At 38.7% G+C, this 20,298-nt stretch overlaps 1 protein-coding gene across 1 annotated transcript; it reads left to right on the top strand.

Annotated features, from left to right (window-relative positions):
* The first annotated feature begins 9,652 nt into the window (after positions 1–9,652).
* LOC138370840 (uncharacterized) lies at positions 9,653–14,524 on the top strand. The gene is made up of 4 exons (XM_069335448.1): positions 9,653–10,491; positions 10,652–12,104; positions 13,099–13,231; positions 14,325–14,524. Exons 1-4 carry the CDS (start codon positions 9,653–9,655, stop codon positions 14,522–14,524), a joined length of 2,625 nt encoding a protein of 874 aa, XP_069191549.1.
* Positions 14,525–20,298: the final 5,774 nt, after the last annotated feature.

Here is a 20,298-nt window from a genome sequence, read left to right as displayed (position 1 = left end):
CCAAAGATTGAGAAAAGATTTACAGGTTCGTAAGTGTTTGCGTAAGTGCTTTCGTGAATCTGGTTCGTGGCCTTCAACCTTGAACACAGGGACCAATAGACATCTATTTTATAGAATTAGATAATAGGTATAATGTATACAGTATTATCTGTATGAAGTAGAACTCAATAGAACGATTCGCCATACGAGTATCTTAGTTAACATACATGAAAGCAGTTCTTAGCAAAGTTGTCCTACAGAACAAGCATAATTAAACTCTTGAAAGTACCGCAATAAATTTAAATTGTCCACTAAAGGAATTTTAAGTAATTTGCACTGCGTAAAATGTTAAATTAAGTTGTCCTAGAGCACAAGTTTAATTAAACAATCCTAAAGAACAAGTCAAATAAAGCTGTCTGACATCTATAATTAACCTGTCCAACATTAACTATAACTAACGTGTTCCATTAACCAAATTTTTTTTTTTTTTGCATAGACTATATCCTGAGCACGAGCAGGTTGTCCACTCTCAGTGCCACCACCAGAATAGTAGTCAAGAATTTACACAATCACGGGTCTGGAGTCACCACCACAGACATTGATGGGGGTCTGGAGTCACCACCACAGACATTGATGGGGGTCTGGAGTCACCACCACAGACATTGATGGGGGTCTGGAGTCACCACCACAGACATTGATGGGGGTCTGGAGTCACCACCACAGACATTGATGGGGGTCTGGAGTCACCACCACAGACCTTGTGAGAGAGCAGAGTATATCTTCCTCAATTTAGATGTAAATATTTGAATCAGAAGGAATTATAGTGCGCTAAAGTTTCTATATAATTATAATGCACAGTCTTTAAAGTAAGGCAAATTACAAATTAAGTTTGCTTAATTGTATATTGATGTAGAAATTTCCCACAGCATCAACATTTTATTAGCGAGATTGATTTTTTTTTTTGAGTGACAAGTTGAAAGTAATGACTACTTTATTCTCCTTTCCCAATTTTACTCTGGTACTGCATTATGTTTCACCAAGTCAGTTCCATACATTGTTTGCATTTATTAGTGATGAAGTTTTTTAGTCGTTGCCAGGAGGAGAGCAGTACGACTGATCATGACTGGTCTGTGTGAACCCTATAATACTTGTAGGGTCACACAACATTTTTGGAACACAGATATTGTCGCCTTATATTTATTCCCAGGTCGGAGTCAAGAGAGGCGCGCGCACATACAGAGGATGGAGACGGTTGCCAGGTACCACACCAATGGGCGTTCCTTATCCATCAACACAGCCAGCCCTCCACCTGGCTGCATCATGGTCCACCTGCGTCCTGTCTGTCGCCTTCTCCAGAACAACCATACTGGACCCCAGAGGACGAGGTCCCACTTCCATCGGTATCATAGTGACCCCAAGTCGTCCTGCCGACAACCCCAGGCGACCCCACTGAATACGGAAGTGGAACAACAACTTCAGTCAGTGCCACCAACTTTGGTCAGCCCACGATGGACCCTAGGGTGGACAGACCCCATGTTGCTTTTCAATGACCCAAGACTACCTCATGGGACGACCGAAGAAAGGAGAAGATAGGACCATGCTTGGAATTTGAAAGCTAGGTTACTGAAGGTTACTGGCTTAAGATTTTGTCTTAAAGATTCTTGTTTATATGAGTTATATTTGTACAGTGGGTATATGATAATATCAGATAATATTGCTGAGCAGACAAGTTCCCTTCCTTGTCTTATAGTTAACTAACTTGAATGGATGGTGGCAGCAACCTTCTATATTTCTACTATTCTAGCTTATTCCCTACATTCTAGCACTCTTACTTTCTACTCTTCTACTTTCCTCCTTGATCTAATTTTCTCTCTCATTCAAAACTTTTCATTTCCTCCTGACCACTCTTCCTCACATCCCTCTATCTCCCTCACCCCATGAGTTTCTTCATCCTTTTTCTTGTTTTGAAAAGAGTAACACCTGCTCTTTTCAACACCATGTTTTCCCAGCACCTTTAAATATTATTACCCGTTATTTTCATCACACACTTTGTCCACCACATCATCCCTTTTTTCCTCTTTGTTCTTTTTCCTTTTTCCAGCACCCTCGCTGCCCACTTTCCAGCATTCCCTCATGCCATTAGCAGCTATTTTTAACTCCCTCTCTTTTCAGCACCAGCTATTTCGAGATCCCACTACTCTCGGTACCCTCTATCCGTAACTTTCCAATACCCTTTGTACTTTACCGATGTGCCCACTCTTTCCAATGTCCGTTTATTTCAACACCATCTCTTTCCAGCAATCTCAGTTGCATTCACTCTTTTCGGCACCGTCTCTTCCCTACACACTCTTCTACCAGTTCCAGATCTTTCGGGCACACACTCTTTCCGGTACAATCTCTTTTTTAGTAAATTTTTGTTCCAGTATTTTAAATTTCTTGCCGACTCTCATTCCAGCACCATCTCTGTCCAACACTCTGTCTTTCCTTTACCCAGTGTAATAACTCCTCTCTTTCTCGCCAGTATCCACTCTTACCTACATCCTTGCTTCTCAGCACGATTTTTTCCTACAATGACCAGTTCCCCTTTTCTAGCACCCACTCTTTTTATAAACGTTTTATTATGGCAAATCTTCCCAGCACCCACTTTTTCCAGCACCCACTCTTTCCAGCACCCACTCTTTCCAGCACCCGGATACCTGTCCTGCTAACAACTCACCAGTATCTCTATTTCACTATATCAGGGGAGGTTTTCAGGGCAGTGCTCCAATATAAGCCTTGGATCAGGCAGCCTAAATTGGCGTAACCTTATCCAGACTCTAGCTTATCGCAGCTCGTGGCCCGCGCTCCCTAACTGAACTGGAGAGTAAAATCAGAATGTCATGATATTACATCACCTTCTGGTGTGTGCAGGTTATGTTGGTTTATTGTATGTTTAGTTCAAGTAATTAATAAGTATATGTGGTTAGGAAATAGTCTTGCCAAAAATCACTCCACTACAGGTTGTAATACTCTGAGTCAATAAACTGCTGGTATTGTATAATATGAACCGAATGTAAATGAATGCGTAAATACGACTAAAAAGTTCTATGCACACGTAACCAGGACACGTGGCGTTTCACCTTTTTGAAGACGTCATAAAAAGAAAGGTGAAACGCCATGCAACCTCTGAAGAGTCAACTAACACAACACTTGTACCCCCTATTAGACTGTTTAACAGGAACTTCTTTTCGAAGGCTCATAAAACGGAGGAAAGTGTCCTGAAAGATATTATTAATAGGAACGTTATCCCTACAGACAAAAATCAGAAAATACAATTTGACAATTTACTACAAAAACAAGAAAACGGCCAACCTACTCATGAAAAACTCTCCAGACACCAAATAGAACACCTTGAAAGAAACCAACGCCGTCTATGCCTTCACATGCCCACTTGGGGACTGTCAGCCCCAAAGATCTCAATATATAGGCAAGACAACGACGTCTCTTTCTTGGCGATTAATAATGCACAAACAACAGGGCTCCATCAAGGAACACATAATCTCCTCTCATAACCAGACCATCACCAGAGAAATCTTTACAAGCAACACAGAAATCATCGATAGATACAGTGATAGCAGGAGACTTGACATCAGCGAGGCCCTACACATCAGAAAATCAACACCAACAATCAACAGCCAATTAACTCATAACTATATTCTACCCGCTTCAAGACCCTGAACCAACATAGAAGCAGCAAGAGCAATATAGAAGCAGCAAATATGCAATATACCCATTGTTTCGTGTTTTGTCTCTTTTCACCTCACCCAGAAACATTTGTCATATCACCTCAACAAAAAGAATATAAGCATGAAATGATGTGTGTAAAAACCTGTCGTTGAAAATGTGAGAAGTCCTTGCGAAACGCTTTTAGGCGTCAGATCATGAATAAAAATGAGAAAATGAAGTTTGGAGAGTTAATTTTTCAATTACCCCCGACAGTGAAGAAAAACGTAAGAAATATTGAGAAGAATCGTGCTAGAATCATTAATCTTACCCTTTCGGTCATATTCAACGACATATGTTTAAAAGAAAGACTGCTACCAAAATATACTAATCTATATAAATAAAAATGTAAATGTTCGTTGTTCAAAATGGCTAATCACCAAAAGTTCTTCATTGATTGCCTTGAAATGTTGACAACGTTCCATTCTCATACGAGCGTGTTTTTATATATCTACTATATAAATGTCCCGTCTATGACAAGTAAAAATGATTTTTTTGGAAAAACTTTTTTTTCATGTGAGTTTTCATGTAAGGGAAATCTCCGAAACCTCTTTACCTATTGCTTTGAAATTTTGACACAACGTTTCATTCGAATAGGCGGGTGGTTTTATATACCTACTATATACATGCCACACCTGTGACAGGTAAAAACATAATTTTTTTTAATCGGACCCATCTGTTGCACATAAAAGCAACACACGCTATACTAAATATGTTAAGATTCCATTTCAATGTTTCCGATTGCATTGATATATTGAATTTTCATAGATTTCGATTTATTTTCACTTTGATTTATTTATTTTGTGTGACATGTGTTGGAATTGACTTGTGTTGTTTACCATACCGTTCATTTCATGACTATAGTTTATTTTTTAACTGTTTTCATTTAGTTTTTAACTGTCTTATTTTTCGGTGATGGGAACATCAGATCATTTGATGTTCTCATTTTTCTGATGGGAACGAGGTCATTTGGGAACATATCGGACAAGGGAGTGGGGAATGATGGGGAGTACGAGGGAACGGAGGAATGGGGAATGGTTGGGAGGATGAGGAGACGGGGAAGGGGGGGGGGGATGGTTGGGAGGACGAGGAGACGGGGAAGGGGGGGGGGAATGGTTGGGAGGACGAGGAGACGGGGAAGGGGGGGGGAATGGTTGGGGGGACGAGGAGACGGGGAAGGAATGGTTGGGGGGACGAGGAGATGGGGAAGGGGGGGGGGAATGGTTGGGGGGACGAGGAGACGGGGAAGGGGGGGGGGAATGGTTAGTAGTATAAATGAGTCCAAGTAGGGGCCGTTTTGCTTTTTCCGAGGGCCCCTACTTGGCCTCATGTTTTTTCGTTGCCCCGGTGAGATTTTCACTCCCCTTCTGTGTCCGTTTTCTAAGTTGTGTCGAAGTCATTGACATTTATCCGACGGCCCCTACTTGGCCTCATGTTTTTTCGTTGCCCCAGTGAGATTTTCACTCCCCCGTCTGTGTCCGTTTTCTAAGTTGTGTCGAAGTCATTGACATTTATCCGACGGCCCCTACTTGGCCTCATGTTTTTTCGTTGCCCCGGTGAGATTTTCACTCCCCGTCTGTGTCCGTTTTCTAAGTTGTGTCGAAGTCATTAACATTTATCCGACGGCCCCTACTTGGCCTCATGTTTTTTCGTTGCCCCGGTGAGATTTTCACTCCCCTTCTGAGTCCGTTTTCTAAGTTGTGTCGAAGTCATTGACATTTATCCGACGGCCCCTACTTGGCCTCATGTTTTTTCGTTACCCCACTGGGTGATTGCCTTGTAATCCATGAAATTTCGCTCAAGGGGATTAAAAGGTCCCTTGTAGTCATACATGATTTTGGTTACCCCTGGGTTGTCCAAGCACAGGCATCGCTAATGGTCAATGACGTCATCAGCTAGCCAGTCACCCCGTCTTCATCTTCCCTGAATAAGACCGTTTTCTGTTATAGTGTATTTATTCCCATTTTCAATATTTATAGCAAAGGGGATTAAAATGCTGCCTTCTGTCAAGCCTAATGTGCAATGGCGTTAACGATTATAAGCTCGTTTTTCTCAATAAAATATTACCATACTGTTCCCCATTGTCTAAGATCATTTTATAGCTAAGATTACATAATAATAACATAAGAAATGAGTTCAAACCCTGTTACAGAACCAGTATTTACCCAGGTCTTTTTCCTAAATCTATAACTTATTCCAATTTATGTCCATCGTTTCATGTTCTGTCTAGTGTTGATAATTTTAATAGTCTATTAATATTCCCCCTTTATCATGTCCATTCATTCACAGCTCTATCATGTCACCTCTATTTCTTTGCCTTTCTAGAGAATGTAATTTAAGCTTTGTCAATCTTTCTTCAGAGATTGCTTATTGAGCATAGGGCAAAATAAAAATGAAAACTTACTATCTTCCATTTGTATGAAAACAGTCCCCTGCCAGACGTGGTGACTTCAATGTGATTTCATTACTAATCCAATATTACTGTATAAACTAACAGTCCCCTGCCAGGCATGGTGACTTCAATGCAATTTCAGTAGTAATCCAATATTACTGCATAAACCCATAAATATATATATATGCGCATCTCACATTCGCTCAAAACATACCTCCCACACCTTACTGTAGCACATAACAGATCAAAAATACTCATTCAGTAAAAGCAAGGCCTTCTGCAAAGTACCTTCTTTTGTGACGTCATCATCCCTAATGGGTGCGAGGCGTCAACGGGCTAAATGCTGATCCCAGGAGGTTTACACATAAGTGTGAACTCTTAATCAGGCTTAATACCTCAACTGTACTCTGTGCTTCATCAGAGTTGATATTCAGCTACAATAGCTCGTATTTTCGCTCATTGCTCATATTTTCTAATATTCATAAACCCTATCAAACCATCCTAACCTAACCTAACCTAACTTATTATATATAACAAACAAATGCATTCTACAGACCAGGTATTGTTGTTGTTTGGCGATATCGTGAAAAGCGACCTCAGGTATAGGGATAAGGTATTGCTGGCCATTAGCATATAGGTGTCAAGGTATTACAGTACCTGATTGGTCAACTATGTATGACGTCACCAGACAACCAATGCGACCTTTGGCGTCCTACTGGCATGTGTATTTGATGTTATTAATCAAAAATGACTAGACTATCCATCCCCACCTAACCTAATCAGAGGTTTAAGAATATACATTTTAATCATCCACAACTATAACCATTCATTATACAGTGTTAAGTTCAAAATTAAAATAGATGCCCAAATGGCATACTGCAATTTAAGCAGAATCGTACGTCTGGCAGCAGAGCAGGTAAGCATATCTGGTGGTCATTCGCTATCAATGGGTCAGTTCAACTCCAGCCCTCTTAGGCAGCACAGGAAGCCAGCAACGCTCCAGGACACTTCATCAAACTTCTGCATTATTTATAACGCCAATACGCAGTCATGGAAAATTGTCCTTTCTGCAATAACCCAAAGCAGGGGAAATTGCATTTGTGTCGTGTTAAGTGTGAAGTGTGCCATATTTCATATATGGCAAACTCGCGTCGTGTGTGTGTTATAACCTGTCCCCAGTGTGAAGATAAACCTCGCGGGCATTATGACAAGATCTGCGCCACCTGCTCCAAAGTATTTTGTGCCAACCGTAAGTATTATTATTATTTTTATTTTTGCCTGCATAATTTGCTCACCAGTGATAGACGTTTTTATTTGCATGTGTTATATAGATAGTTCATTTCCAATTAATATCCGTGGTGATTGATGTTGATAATCGAATAAATTATAATTATTTCCATTATTTATTTAAAAAATATATATTCTGCAGGATATAACCCCGAAGCGTGTCCATTTTGCATGTATTTGGCCGAGAAAGACAACCACATGCAATCTTCGAGCAGTTCTGATTCAGAGGTTTTAGAAGCTTCTCAGCCTGAAACTACTCATTATGAAAGTGAGACTCTTATTTGTTTACCATTATTTATGCCTGTTGTGGTATTCCAAATATAACATTAACATTTGCCGTTAATAAGAACATTGATTTATAAATTTTTTTTTGTTTAGGCTCACCAGCTCAGCAAATAGTGGAGGAGGAGGATGATTATCCTCGTGGAGGGGGAAGATGTGTTGGAGAGCCTAGCACTAGTCAACCTCATACGCCGCCATTAGAAGATAGCAACAACAGCAGGAGCACTCCACATCGTATGTATTATCCTCAATAATTATTTTATTTCCATATCGTTTCATTATTTATATATAAACTATCCTACATTCAATTTATATTATTTATTGAAAAGCGATATTCTTGTTTCTTATAGATTCGCAACTGGAGGTCAGTGACGACTCCCTGCATTTGGTTTGGGAAGCAGATTCAGATATGGATGCCAGCCAGCCTATCGCTAATTCTCCGCCACCTCAGGAACAGCAGCAGCAGGTAGATGTTTTACTTCCTCCTCAACCCGAAGTGCTTGAAGTGATAAATAATTTCAATGGGGGGTACATACGCCATTCATATAGCATCCCAGATCATGCCCAAGGAGATCCTGCCCATTATTTGACTATATATCGTGATTATTTTATCCAGCAAATAGAATCCTTATTTGATGCCGTTCACCCCAATTTCCCTCTCTGCCCTCTTGATATACCCTGATTTTACTTTTAATTTACAACGGCTTAATCAAGAAAATGAACCTGATTTTGAGGGAGAGTTACCTATAAGGGCTGAACAACGCACTGTATCTAGGCATGAGGCTAGTGTTGTCGTAGATCAATGGATTGCTGAATTGGATAATAAGCTAGAAGAGTTCTTTGCCGAGACAGAAGGTTCTAGTCTAGGTATACAGAGCATTTCTGGCTTTTATATCAATTCTATAGCAGTACAGCATCCCATCCGTCTAGGAGAATACGGACCTTATCCAGATAAATTGCGTGGCAAAAATTGTTTTCAACCCTAAAGGGGAGCAAAATATATGTTTAATCCAATGTTTGGCAGCATATAAATGTCTTGCTCAGGGGATGACATTACACAACATTAGCAGGCGTTCCAAATCTGCCAGGTGGTGTCTTAGATTTGTCCGATGGCCTGAGGACAACCCGTTCTCGCAAATTCGTAAAGTCAATATTGACTTATTAACTACGTGCATAGGTGATATACTAAACATAATAGATACCCTTAAAAAGATTCATAGAAAACACCAACCATACCTAACCTTGTTAGTATCTTAAGATAAGCATCTTATTGCTTCGTAATTACAATTATTACTTAACCTATACCTATTATAGGTTAGGTAATAATTGTAATTACGAAGCAATAAGATGCTTATCTTAACATACTAAGTAGGTTAGGTAAGGTCGGTGTTTTCTATGAATCTTTTTAAGGGTATCTATTATGTTAAGTATGTCACCTATGCACATATTTAATAAGTCAATATTGACTTATTAAATTTGCGAGAACGGGTTGGAGGATATTGAAATTCCCATAACGTACGATAACATTAATAATATTGAAAGCATAAATAAATTAAGTATATTTATCTATGTGCTCACCCGTGAAGATAATAGGTACTACATTAGCTTAGCTAGAAAAGGCAGGGAACATTCTGCTCGTAAAGTACCTTTGCTCATGCTAGAGGATCAGCATCTTGTATTCATTAAAGATTTCAATCAGTATGTTCGCAACATGCGTAGTAATTCTAGCAGAATACCAAACAATCATATTTACTGTCATTCCTGTTTAATTCATTTGTCACCTGATGCTATACGGGATCATGAAGAGTCATGTGAAGTTAAACAAACATTGAAATTTTACCCTGAAGGTCATAAAATCAAATTCCAAAATTACGGTCGTGCCTATGGTCCCTCTCACACGGCATATTATGATTTCGAGTGCTTGTTGGACCCCTCCAATCCCCCCAAGGTATGATCGAGAAGCGTCACAAAGCCGTGGCATATGCTTTTATTATCATCAACAGGGAATTGGAGGTAGTAGATAAATTAACGTATATGGGGGATGATCCTGTGAATCATTTCATTGATACTTTGGAGCAAGCATGGAAGAGAATCAAATCTACCATGCCTAAATACAAAATATCTATGACACGTGAACATTGGCAGGCCTATAGACGTCAGACCACATGTGAAATGTGTTACAGTCCATTTAAATCAGCTATGGACAAGCACCGTCATCATGATCATGCTATTGAATTTAATAATTATCTAGCTGCCTATTGCCGTAGGTGTAACATGCTGTGTAGAAACTCATATAAATATTTATATACATTCTCTCACAACGCTGCATATGACCTCGGAGTAATTTTAAATGAATTGTCTAACGTCCCTAACCGTGAAATTGATATTGCCTCCAAAGATGGATTCAAGTTCATGAAAGTGGATATCGGTAAACTTCGGTTTATGGATAGTCTGGCTTTACTAAATGGTGGGCTTGAAAAACTAGCTAAAGAACATATCAAGGAAGGTAAACCCACCACTTACACCTCAGTTATGCTAGATGACGTCCCTGTAGCTGCCCACCATTTATTGAAGACAGGCAAACAGGTCTTCTGTTATGATTATATTTCATCTTTGGAGAAATTAAATGAACCGGCTCTTCCTCCTCCCGAAGCCTTTTTCAATAGTTTAAAGCGCGAGGCCATAAGCAAGAGCGATTATACACAGGCTAAAGAAGTCTTCAGATTAGCGGAATGCAAGACCATTGGGGATTACTTAAAGGTCTATTTGAAAGTAGATACTGGACTATTGTGTGATCACTGTATGGCGCAAGACCATGCTTGAGCTGTACAAGTTAGACATTACACACTATGTCTCGTTATCTAGTTTTGCATGGGACGCTTTCTTGTTTAAGAGTCAAGTTGTCTTGGACTCTATTTCTGATCCCCATTTGTACGATGTATTGCGTAGAAATCTAAGAGGCGGATTTACCTCTGTTGTGCGGCAACACACAAGTGTACAAAATGAGCATACAGGTTCTGATCCTTCTAGCACTGATAAATATATTCTGTATTTGGATTTTAATGGCTTATACGCCACCTGTATGACAGAACTGCTTCCTCAAGGCGGGATCCGTAAATTATCTGCTGCCGAATGCGATGATTGGCTCCAACAGGGATTGGAAAATATTACATGTGATGGGGATAAAGGGTATTGGGTCATGTGTGATACCAAGCATGTCGCACCTGAGGTGGCTCGATACACCGATGACTTGCCTTTAACCCTGTCGCATGCTAATATTTCAACTGATCTTCTCTCCGATTATAGCAAACATATTTTAAATACCGAAGATCGTAAACTCCCCAAGAAAAACAATAAATTAATTGCCTCACATCTCCCTCAAAAAGATTACTTGGTGAGTTTAGATTTGCTTCAGATGCTGATGAAATTGGGATTGGAAGTGGCTAAGGTAAATGCAGTTTATGAATTCCAACAGAGCAAGTACCTTAAGGAATTTGTCGAAACAAATGCTCGTGAACGTGCAAATACACCTTGCGCCATTAAGGGTAAAGCTTTCAAGCTGGTATCAAATGCAATTTACGGCAAGAGTTTGACAAATGTGAGTAAATATGGTGATCAGCATTATTTAGTTACATCACGAGACAAATTCCAAAAGCATGCACGCAATCCGTTCTTCAAACGGAGCATTTTGTTAAGTGAAGACAGAGTCATTTGCACAGTTAAGAAACAATCACTTAAAGTCAATACACCAACCTATCTGGGGTTCCAGATCTTGCAAATAGCTAAGAGGATCCTATATGATTTTTGGTACAATACCGTCAAAGCTCATTATGGAGACAAAGCTAGATTGCTGTATACGGATACAGATTCGTATTTGATTGAATTAAGCTGTCCAAATGCTTTTGAGGAATTAAATAAACTGCCTTTATCTCAGCATATGGATTTCAGTAATTTCCCTCCTGAAAATCCATATTTCGATGACTCTCGCAAAGGTCAACTAGGTTTGTTAAAATCGGAAGTTGGAGCCAAAATTATCAAGGAACTCATTGCATTGAAGCCTAAAATGTACTCAATTCTCACTCAAGATCAGGTTCAGATCTGTCGTTGTAAAGGAATTCCCACTTATCATCAGTCTAAACTCACTCATGCAGGTTTCCAAAGTGCTTTAGAGTTAAATATTGGGCAGAGGTTCCAATCCAGATCTATTAGGAATGTTAAAGGCCGTATGTGTACCTGTCTCACTACAAAACGTGGATTGTCCGCCTTTGACGATAAACGTTATGTACTGAGTCCTACACAGTCTTTGGCGTATGGACACCCCGATATACCTCGAGCAGAAATTCATGAAGAAGAGAATGAGGAGGAGGAGGATGTACCTGCACCTGCTGCTGCTGCACATCCTGTGAGACGTGGATTCCATCCCATATTCAATATGTGGGGAAAACGCGATGCACTGGTGAACAAGACGTATCCTCACAATTAGTGACTGAAGAAATTGGTGATGGAACTTTGCAACCTCCCCTAACCTGACATTGATGTTTGAAAAATTGCTACCTACCCTAACCTGACATTGATGTTTGAAAAATTGCTACCTACCCTAACCTGTCATTGATGTTTGAAAAATTGCGGGGCCCCTGACTCATCACTGATGTTCTGAAAATGCAGTCTCCCCTAACCTATGTTGAAAATGTTCTGTTGTATATCTATGTTGAAAATGTTCTGTTGTATATAAAAATAAAAATTATGAAATGTATACTTTGATGTTTTTATAAACCGTGCCCCCCTAACCTATGTTTTGAAAATGTTCTATGCAAAAATAAAAAATATGAAATGTATACTTTGATGTTTTTTATGAAACCTCCCATGTTTAAATATAATAACCATATCATACTTATGTCAGTACAAACCCAACACGAGTCATGGATAGTTCACCTATCACTGAAGAACAACTCGATATTTTCAACGAACCCAGCAGAATAATCATTGCAGGATTTTCCAATGGCGGAAAATCTCATTTGTGCACTAAACTCGTACAAAAATACCATCTGAAATTCTCCAGTATTATTATATGCGGCGGCAGTTACTAGACATTGCTAGACGATCCAGTAATTAACAAGAAAATAATAGCTCAACCTGAAATTATTAACCCTTTAGATGAACGTACAGATGATTCGTCTATTTTAATTATTATCGATGACTTGTTCATCGAATCTGCCAATTCCAAAATTGTGTCTGATATCTTCACTAAAGGCAGGCATCTTGCTATTTCGTGCATATTCATTACCCAAAATATATTTTTCTCTGGGAAATATGCTAGAAGTATCAGTTTAAACGCCTCCCATTTCATATTAGTGAAATCTAGAGATTTAGCTCAAATTGAGACTTTGGGGCGGCAGTTATTTGGAAAACAAGATTCTAAAAAGCTTTTGGATATCTACAAGAAAGCCATCAGTAAACCTTATGGGTATTTATTGGTGGATTTAGGAGTGAAAACCCCTGAACACATCACCTTCCGTAGCAATATTGTTGGTGAGCATCCATACGAAATTGTATACCAATGGTGAACGTACTAAACAACATCCACAAGGGGAGGTTAGGGTCGTGGGGTGTATAGGATGTGTCACATCAACCACAAGGGGAGGTTAGGGGGGTTGGTATATCGGATGTATAAAACAGCTAAAACCATACAATTCGATATCACTTTATTAGAAGATGGAGCACGTACTAGATAAAATTTATTATAACCCCTCATCCACAGGAGGGTTAGGGGGGGTCAATAGGTTGTATAAAGCAGCTAAAACCCTAAAGCCAGATATTACTTTATCAGATGTCAAAGAATACTTGAAATCGTCTAAAGCTTACACTTTGCACGCATTAAAACCTCGCAAATTTCAAAGAAGAAAGGTGCTTAGTCCTAAACCCCGTATATATTTAGCTTGTGATTTAGCAGAAATGGGCTTAATAGCTAAACACACAATGATGACATTAAATACATTCTCGTCTGTGTCGATATTTTTTCATGGTATGCGCAAGTAGCACCTCTGAAACGCAAAGATGGACAGACTGTGAGTAAGGCTCTGAAAAACATATTGGAATCCTCATATTTCCAAAGAATACGTAAAATAAATACAGATCGAGGAGGTGAATTTTATAATTCTCATATGCAACGAATGCTTGCAGCTAAAAATATTAAACTGTATAGTGTATATTCTCAAGAAACAAAAGCCGCTATCGCCGAACGCTTTATACGTACCATGAAAACAAAGATTTATAAATATATGACTGCGCACAATACCTCGAGATATCTGCCCATATTGCCTGATATCATAAAGGCTTATAACACAACACCCCACCGAGGGTTAGGTGGTCGGACTCCAGTTGACGTCCATGCTTTATCTCGTCCACAAGATATAAAGAAACAGTTCAATCTCATGTATAAAAGTAAGGACAAACCTAAAAGCAGGCCTTAGTTCTCTACTAGCTGTCGGGGACACAGTTCGCATTACTCTTTCCAACAGAATTTCGACATTCAAGAAAGGTTTTGCTAGACAAAACACGGAAGAAATTTTCAGAATTATTCGTATAGATAAAAGCCAGCCTATCCCATTATATTTTTTACAAGATTTGAATAACAAGCCTATTGACGGAGGGTATTACAAGGAAGAATTAACCCTAACCCATTTACCAGTTGCATTTAATATTGAGAAAGTACTACGCAAACGTACATTGCCTAATAATAAATTACAGTATAAAGTAAGGTACGAAGGCTACGATTCTTCATTTGATCAGTGGATTGATGCTGATGATTTGTTGAAGATATGAAGAAGCCATTAGTATACAAGTACAGAGAGTTGGTGACCTTGCTGAGCAAACTTAATTCCTCAGCCAGGAAAAAATTGATTGCTCAGTTTAAAAAACCACATATTCATTGCTTGTCAGAGATTTTCAAAAATTTTCTGAAAAATAGGCTTCCGGTTAAGAAGAAAGTTATAGTCAAATTGAAGAAATACACCTTGCATTCGCTGGCTTGCAAGAAACCCTCAATTTCAAACAAAAAGCGTATTTTATTGACTCGCAAAGGAGGCAGTATCCTCGGTATATTATTACCCATAGCTGCTAGTTTAATTTCCAGGCTATTTAATAAATAAAAAATGAAAGAATATTATCTAGTACCTCGTAAATCCATCGATGAGGGACCTGCTAAAGTACCAGTAGTTAAAAAAGCAGAAGTAGCGCCATCACTAGCTCCAACACCAGCAGCAACTACTCCAGTAGCACCAGTTTCAGTACGAGCTAATCCTTCAATTGTACATTTGGTACATTTAAAATTGAAAGCTAAAGATCATGATTATGCTACTTCGCTGTTAAATTATTTTGATGAAAGCAAGGTGGTGCAATGGGACGTCAATGGGGATCTGCAAATGCCAGTGACTGGAATAAACATAATTGATGATATTTTAACTAAAATGACAATTCACCGCTCTGTATTCCCACGAGAAAAATTACCCCTGGTTAAATTATTCATCTCTTTAACCTCAACTCCACGAGAAATGTTTAGGAATACAGAATCTCGTAAACAAGTATTTAATGATGACGTGGCACTAAGAAGAAAACGGGTGTATGCTCCTACTACAGCTGCTGGAGAAACTAAACGCCCTAAAGTTGGTGGAGGAGCAACTTGGCTAGCTTACTAAAGGTGAGTGTATAAATAGATGTTCTGTTTTGTTTTTAGTTTATTCATTCATAGTCCAGCAATGGATTCCCACGTTATTTACGCTACTAGTGTTTCTAATACAGATTTATTTCCTAATAATGTACCTAGTGCTTTTGAAAACAGACTGTATAATCAACTTGTACTGGATTCTAGACGCTCCTACGAAATGTGCCTCCAGAATATATTATTGCCTTCGTCATATTACATAATAAGATCGGATGATCTGGAAAGTTATATCCGCGTGAGAATTATGTACCTAGATGTTAAAGGAATTAGTTACAAACATTCCAAATTTCTACCGAAAACTAATATTTTAGCTGGTGGCATAAAGGAAATTATATACGCCATCAATAATGAAATTACCCATATATTTTCACAGAACGATTTGAGTTTTGTGTCTGATGTCTATAAGACGCATTTCCCAAGATATGCTGATGCATATATTAAATATGGATCGATTTCCAATAGAGTAAAGTTCAATACCGCGAGCAGCGATAAGAATGTATTGTATTATGAAGATAATCGAGCAATATGCAGGATTTCCCTATCTTTTGGGGCGAGTATTGGCAAGGTTTTAGGAACTGAACAGCATAAAAATTATGATATATACGTACACAAGAATTATTTGGATGAAACACCTATATCAGACACGTGCCCCTACCCTCCACAACCCAGGGGCATGATGGATTACTTGTGTGTTTATTGCGATAAAATTGCTCCTACGATGTACGGAAATTTATTAGTGAATATATTGGACGTAGTGTTTTTGCAGGGCGGTGAAAGCACGAATAGGAAACTATATAAACCTCTAAATACAAATGTAATGGATAGTATAAGTATTGCAGTGACAGATCCTAATGGGACCCCTATTTATTTTGATAAACGAGGAAGCACAACAGCTGTTTTACATATACGACCCCGAATTGGGTCTATATAATAAGGACATTACAGTTCCGAGCCTCATTATTCATCTGCAAGCTACAAAATGCGCGTCAATTTCATCCCTCCGTCTGTAGGTGAAATATTATTCTTAATTAGCCCACCTGCCTCATATAAAGGAGGTGGGCTGAGTGATATTAGAATATTCAATAGGAGTCATATAAGAGGAGGTGGTATATTCAGTTTCCTCACTGGTTTAGCCCGTAAAGCAGCCCCATTTTTAATGAGAACCCTCGCTCCTGCCGTCTTAAGTATGGGTCAGAATGTATTGCAAGACATGCAAACAGGCGAACATTCCTTTAAAAAGTCAATGAAGAAGCATGGGATCGAATCATTGAAGGGAGTTGGCCGTCAGATTTTAGGTGGTGGTAAAAGGCGGAAAAAGTCTAAGAGAAAGGCTAAGGCCACCAAATTAGCACTTATTCGCAGTTTCACAAAACAAAATAAGAAGAATAAGAGATATAATGACGTGTTTGCATAAATTACAATTCATTCCTCTCATAGCATCCAGCATGAATACTACTACTACACTAGGAGCGGGGCTACAATCCCCTTTGGAAAGTTACACAGTGGCTGTAACAGATGGATTTCCCAAACTAAATTCAGCACGTATGATTGAGTCCACTATAGCCAGCAGGAAAAATATTGATATTTTACCTGTTAATTTAGGAATTAATAAATTTAAGGACTCGTATATTGAATTTAGAATCCCTGGCATTCCTGGTCATTTCCTGGATATGTCATCACTAGCCCTAGAAGTGGGCATAGAATTAACAGAAGCTGACGCCGCAATAGATTCGGGCAAAAAAGTGACTGTCGCTAATGGTTTATCACAAACACTTTTTAAAACAGTGGTGGTGTATTTCAACGAACAAGTAGTTGAAAGTAATTCTTTATTTTCATATTGGGCGTATATAAAGCTGCTAACGACTCTTTCCAGAAGTAAAATTGATGGTTTTAAGCATCTAGCGCATTTTTATAAAGAAGAGGCGCTAACGATACCCAATAAAATTGATACGCAGTATTTTGCTACGACCACGATAGATCAGGATGAGAAAATGGTTAATATGAAAGAACACGGCATTTATACGTGCTTTAAATTACTGCTGGATATTGCATCTATTAGCGAGTATTTACTGGATAACGTAGATGTAAGAATACGTTTGGAGTTAAATAGTGATAAATGGGTTATTGGCAGTGATACAGCAACTGCTAATTATAAATATAATATAAATATGGCCCGCTTATGGATAGATAGATTAACCCCATTCCCTTCTGGGCTACTAGCTATTAACAGAGCACTCGCCCAAAATAATGGAGCAGTAACGTATATATTTGATAAAACCCTATTTAAAACCTATATTCTAGGGCAGGGCCAAAAATCATTTTCTACTACTAGAAAAAATTTTCTACAAAAAAATTTTTTACTACTACTATGGACCAACCCTAGGGTGGAGTGATCCCTGAGAAGTTATACATGGCCATTATTGATATGGAAGCCATTTCTGGAGATTATACCTTAAACCCATTATATTTCAACAATTCCGCCTTGAGCAACGTATATATCTCGGTGAACGGCACGAGTTTATTTAATATCGCGTGTGATTTCCCCCATAAATGTTCGAAATTATATTATACGGTCCTGAATGCTGTAGGATTTAATGTAGATAATATTTTGTCTTACGAATCGTTCGTTAAAGGACAAACTCTGCTGGTCTTTAATTTATTACCAGAAGAAATAAAGGATACAGTTTCCTTGGAAGCGACAGGGAATTTAAGAATTACATTGGAATTTAATACAGCCATAGTGGGAAATAAAGTTATACTGCTGTTTGGTCCTACTACTGGGGTTATGAAAATTAATGCTGACCGACGTATTATTTGTGAAACGAGAGCCTAAGAAACATGAATTGTTTAGAAATAAACAATGGGTTGAAAAATATATATTTAGGGGAAGAAACCATATATATCGGATGTTATTTAGCGAACGATGTACGGAGAATCTTCAAGAAATTGAATAAAGAGCCAGTGGTATTTATTTTAAATACTTTAGATGAGAAATCCCCTGCAACGATGATGGGTCATTGGATGACTGTGTATGTACACAATAAACCTTCAGGAGCCATTATCGCCCTCTTGGACAGTTTTGGGCTGAAGATGGAATTCCATTCACGTTATTCACAAGAATTCTTCTCTTATTTTGAAGATTACAGAGTTTATATGTTCACACAACGCATACAGAGCATGGACTCCTATTATTGTGGAGCCTATGCCATGTTTTTCGTCTATCAATTATGCATCCTTAACTTGAGAGCTGCACTACATAAATTTGAAACTTTATTTGAATATGGGGAATATGATATGAACGATAGGAAGATAATTCAATTTGCATATTCTAATTTTGCAATGCCTAACTGCAAAAAGACATTTTGCATAGATGGAAAGGATAAATGTCTATCGCTGTGTAATGACTCCTCATATTACTGAGCTGTAAGTATATTTCTAGATGTTTGCTATATATCGTCTTTCATATTATTGCTGATTATTATTATTATTATTATTATTATTATTATTATTCTGTGTTGCTAATATGGTTTCTATTTATTCTTCCAGATTTGATGTGGCAGAGGAACTGGTCTCACAAAAAATTACAAGGATCTGGGATTGCTATGACATACATCTGAAATATCATGCTTGTTCCCCATTACAATTTTACTGTTAAGACTAGAATGTAAACTTTTATCACCAATAAAATATTAGAAACCTGTACAATGTATATTCTTAAACCTCTGATTAGGTTAGGTGGGGATGGATAGTCTAATCATTTTTGAATAATAACATCAAATACACATGCCAGTAGGACGCCAAAGGTAGCATTGGTTGTCTGGTGACGTCATACATAGTTGACCAGTAAGGTACTGTAATACCTTCACACCTATATGCTAATGGCCAGCAATACCTTATCCCTATACCTGAGTTCGCTTTTCGTGATGTCACTAAACAACAACAATAACTGGTCTGTAGAATGTATTTGTTTGTTATAAATAATATGTTAGGTTAGGTTAGGTTAGGAAGGTTTGATCGGGTTTATGAATAACAGAAAATATAAGCAATGAGCGAAAATACGAGCTATTGTGGCTGAATATCATAGCAATATGGAAGTTGTAGTGAAGGACCTGGTGACTCTAGTGGGAGCCCTGAGGACAGAGTTGGACTCTCTGCGGGAGGAGGTGCGTCAGCTTAAAAAACAACGAGAAGTAACGAAGGAGGAGACCAGCAGTAAAGGGACCTCGTCTTGGAGAGTTGCGAAAGACAGGGGCCTTAAGAAGACTTTGATAAAGCCGCCTTCAAACGCCATAGCAACTTCAAAATCATTTGACGTTTTGGAGGACGAGTGCTGTGGAGAGACTGTGGATCGCGCAAAAGGGAAAGCAACGAAGAGAAAGGAAGCGCAGGCCCCTCAGAAAGTAAAGGAAGTACCTAAGCAAACATTAGTTGTGGGAGATTCCCAGATAAGGTATTTGGATAGAACGTTTTGTGCTAGAGATAGGGGGAACAGGTTAAGGGTTTGCTATCCCGGAGCTGGCATTGGTGATATTATAAACAACATGAATGATATTATGGCTGGTAATGGGAACAATCCCATTATTTGCATTAGCGTGGGAGGAAATGATGTTGGTCGAGTCAGGAGTGAGGAACTGATTCAGAGGTATAAAACAGCCATAGAGTTAGTTAGGAGCAAGGGAGGAATCCCGATCATATGTGGCATTCTTCCAAGAAAGGGAGTGGGAAATGAATGGATATCGAGGGCACTTGGTGTCAATTGCCGGCTGGAAAGATATTGCAAATCAAATGCAATATCTTTCATAGACAACTGGGAACACTTCTATGGAAGAAATGAAATGTATGCTCGTGATGGGGTGCATCTATCGAGAGCTGGGGT

This window comes from Procambarus clarkii, chromosome 33 (assembly GCF_040958095.1).
Source record: "Procambarus clarkii isolate CNS0578487 chromosome 33, FALCON_Pclarkii_2.0, whole genome shotgun sequence".
Classification (NCBI taxonomy): Eukaryota; Metazoa; Arthropoda; class Malacostraca; order Decapoda; family Cambaridae; genus Procambarus; species Procambarus clarkii.
This window is presented reverse-complemented; position numbering and strand designations above follow the sequence as displayed.

What these genes read in the sequence shown, in the direction of transcription:
- LOC138370840 (XM_069335448.1), top strand. Translation starts at nt 9,653, where the DNA reads ATGATCGAGAAGCGTCACAAAGCCGTGGCATATGCTTTTATTATCATC. An exon ending in AAAGTAGATACTGGACTATT is followed by an intron (nt 10,492 to 10,651) that starts GTGTGATCACTG and finishes TGTATTGCGTAG; the next exon opens with AAATCTAAGAGGCGGATTTA. An exon ending in CTGCTGCTGCTGCACATCCT is followed by an intron (nt 12,105 to 13,098) that starts GTGAGACGTGGA and finishes TTGGGGCGGCAG; the next exon opens with TTATTTGGAAAACAAGATTC.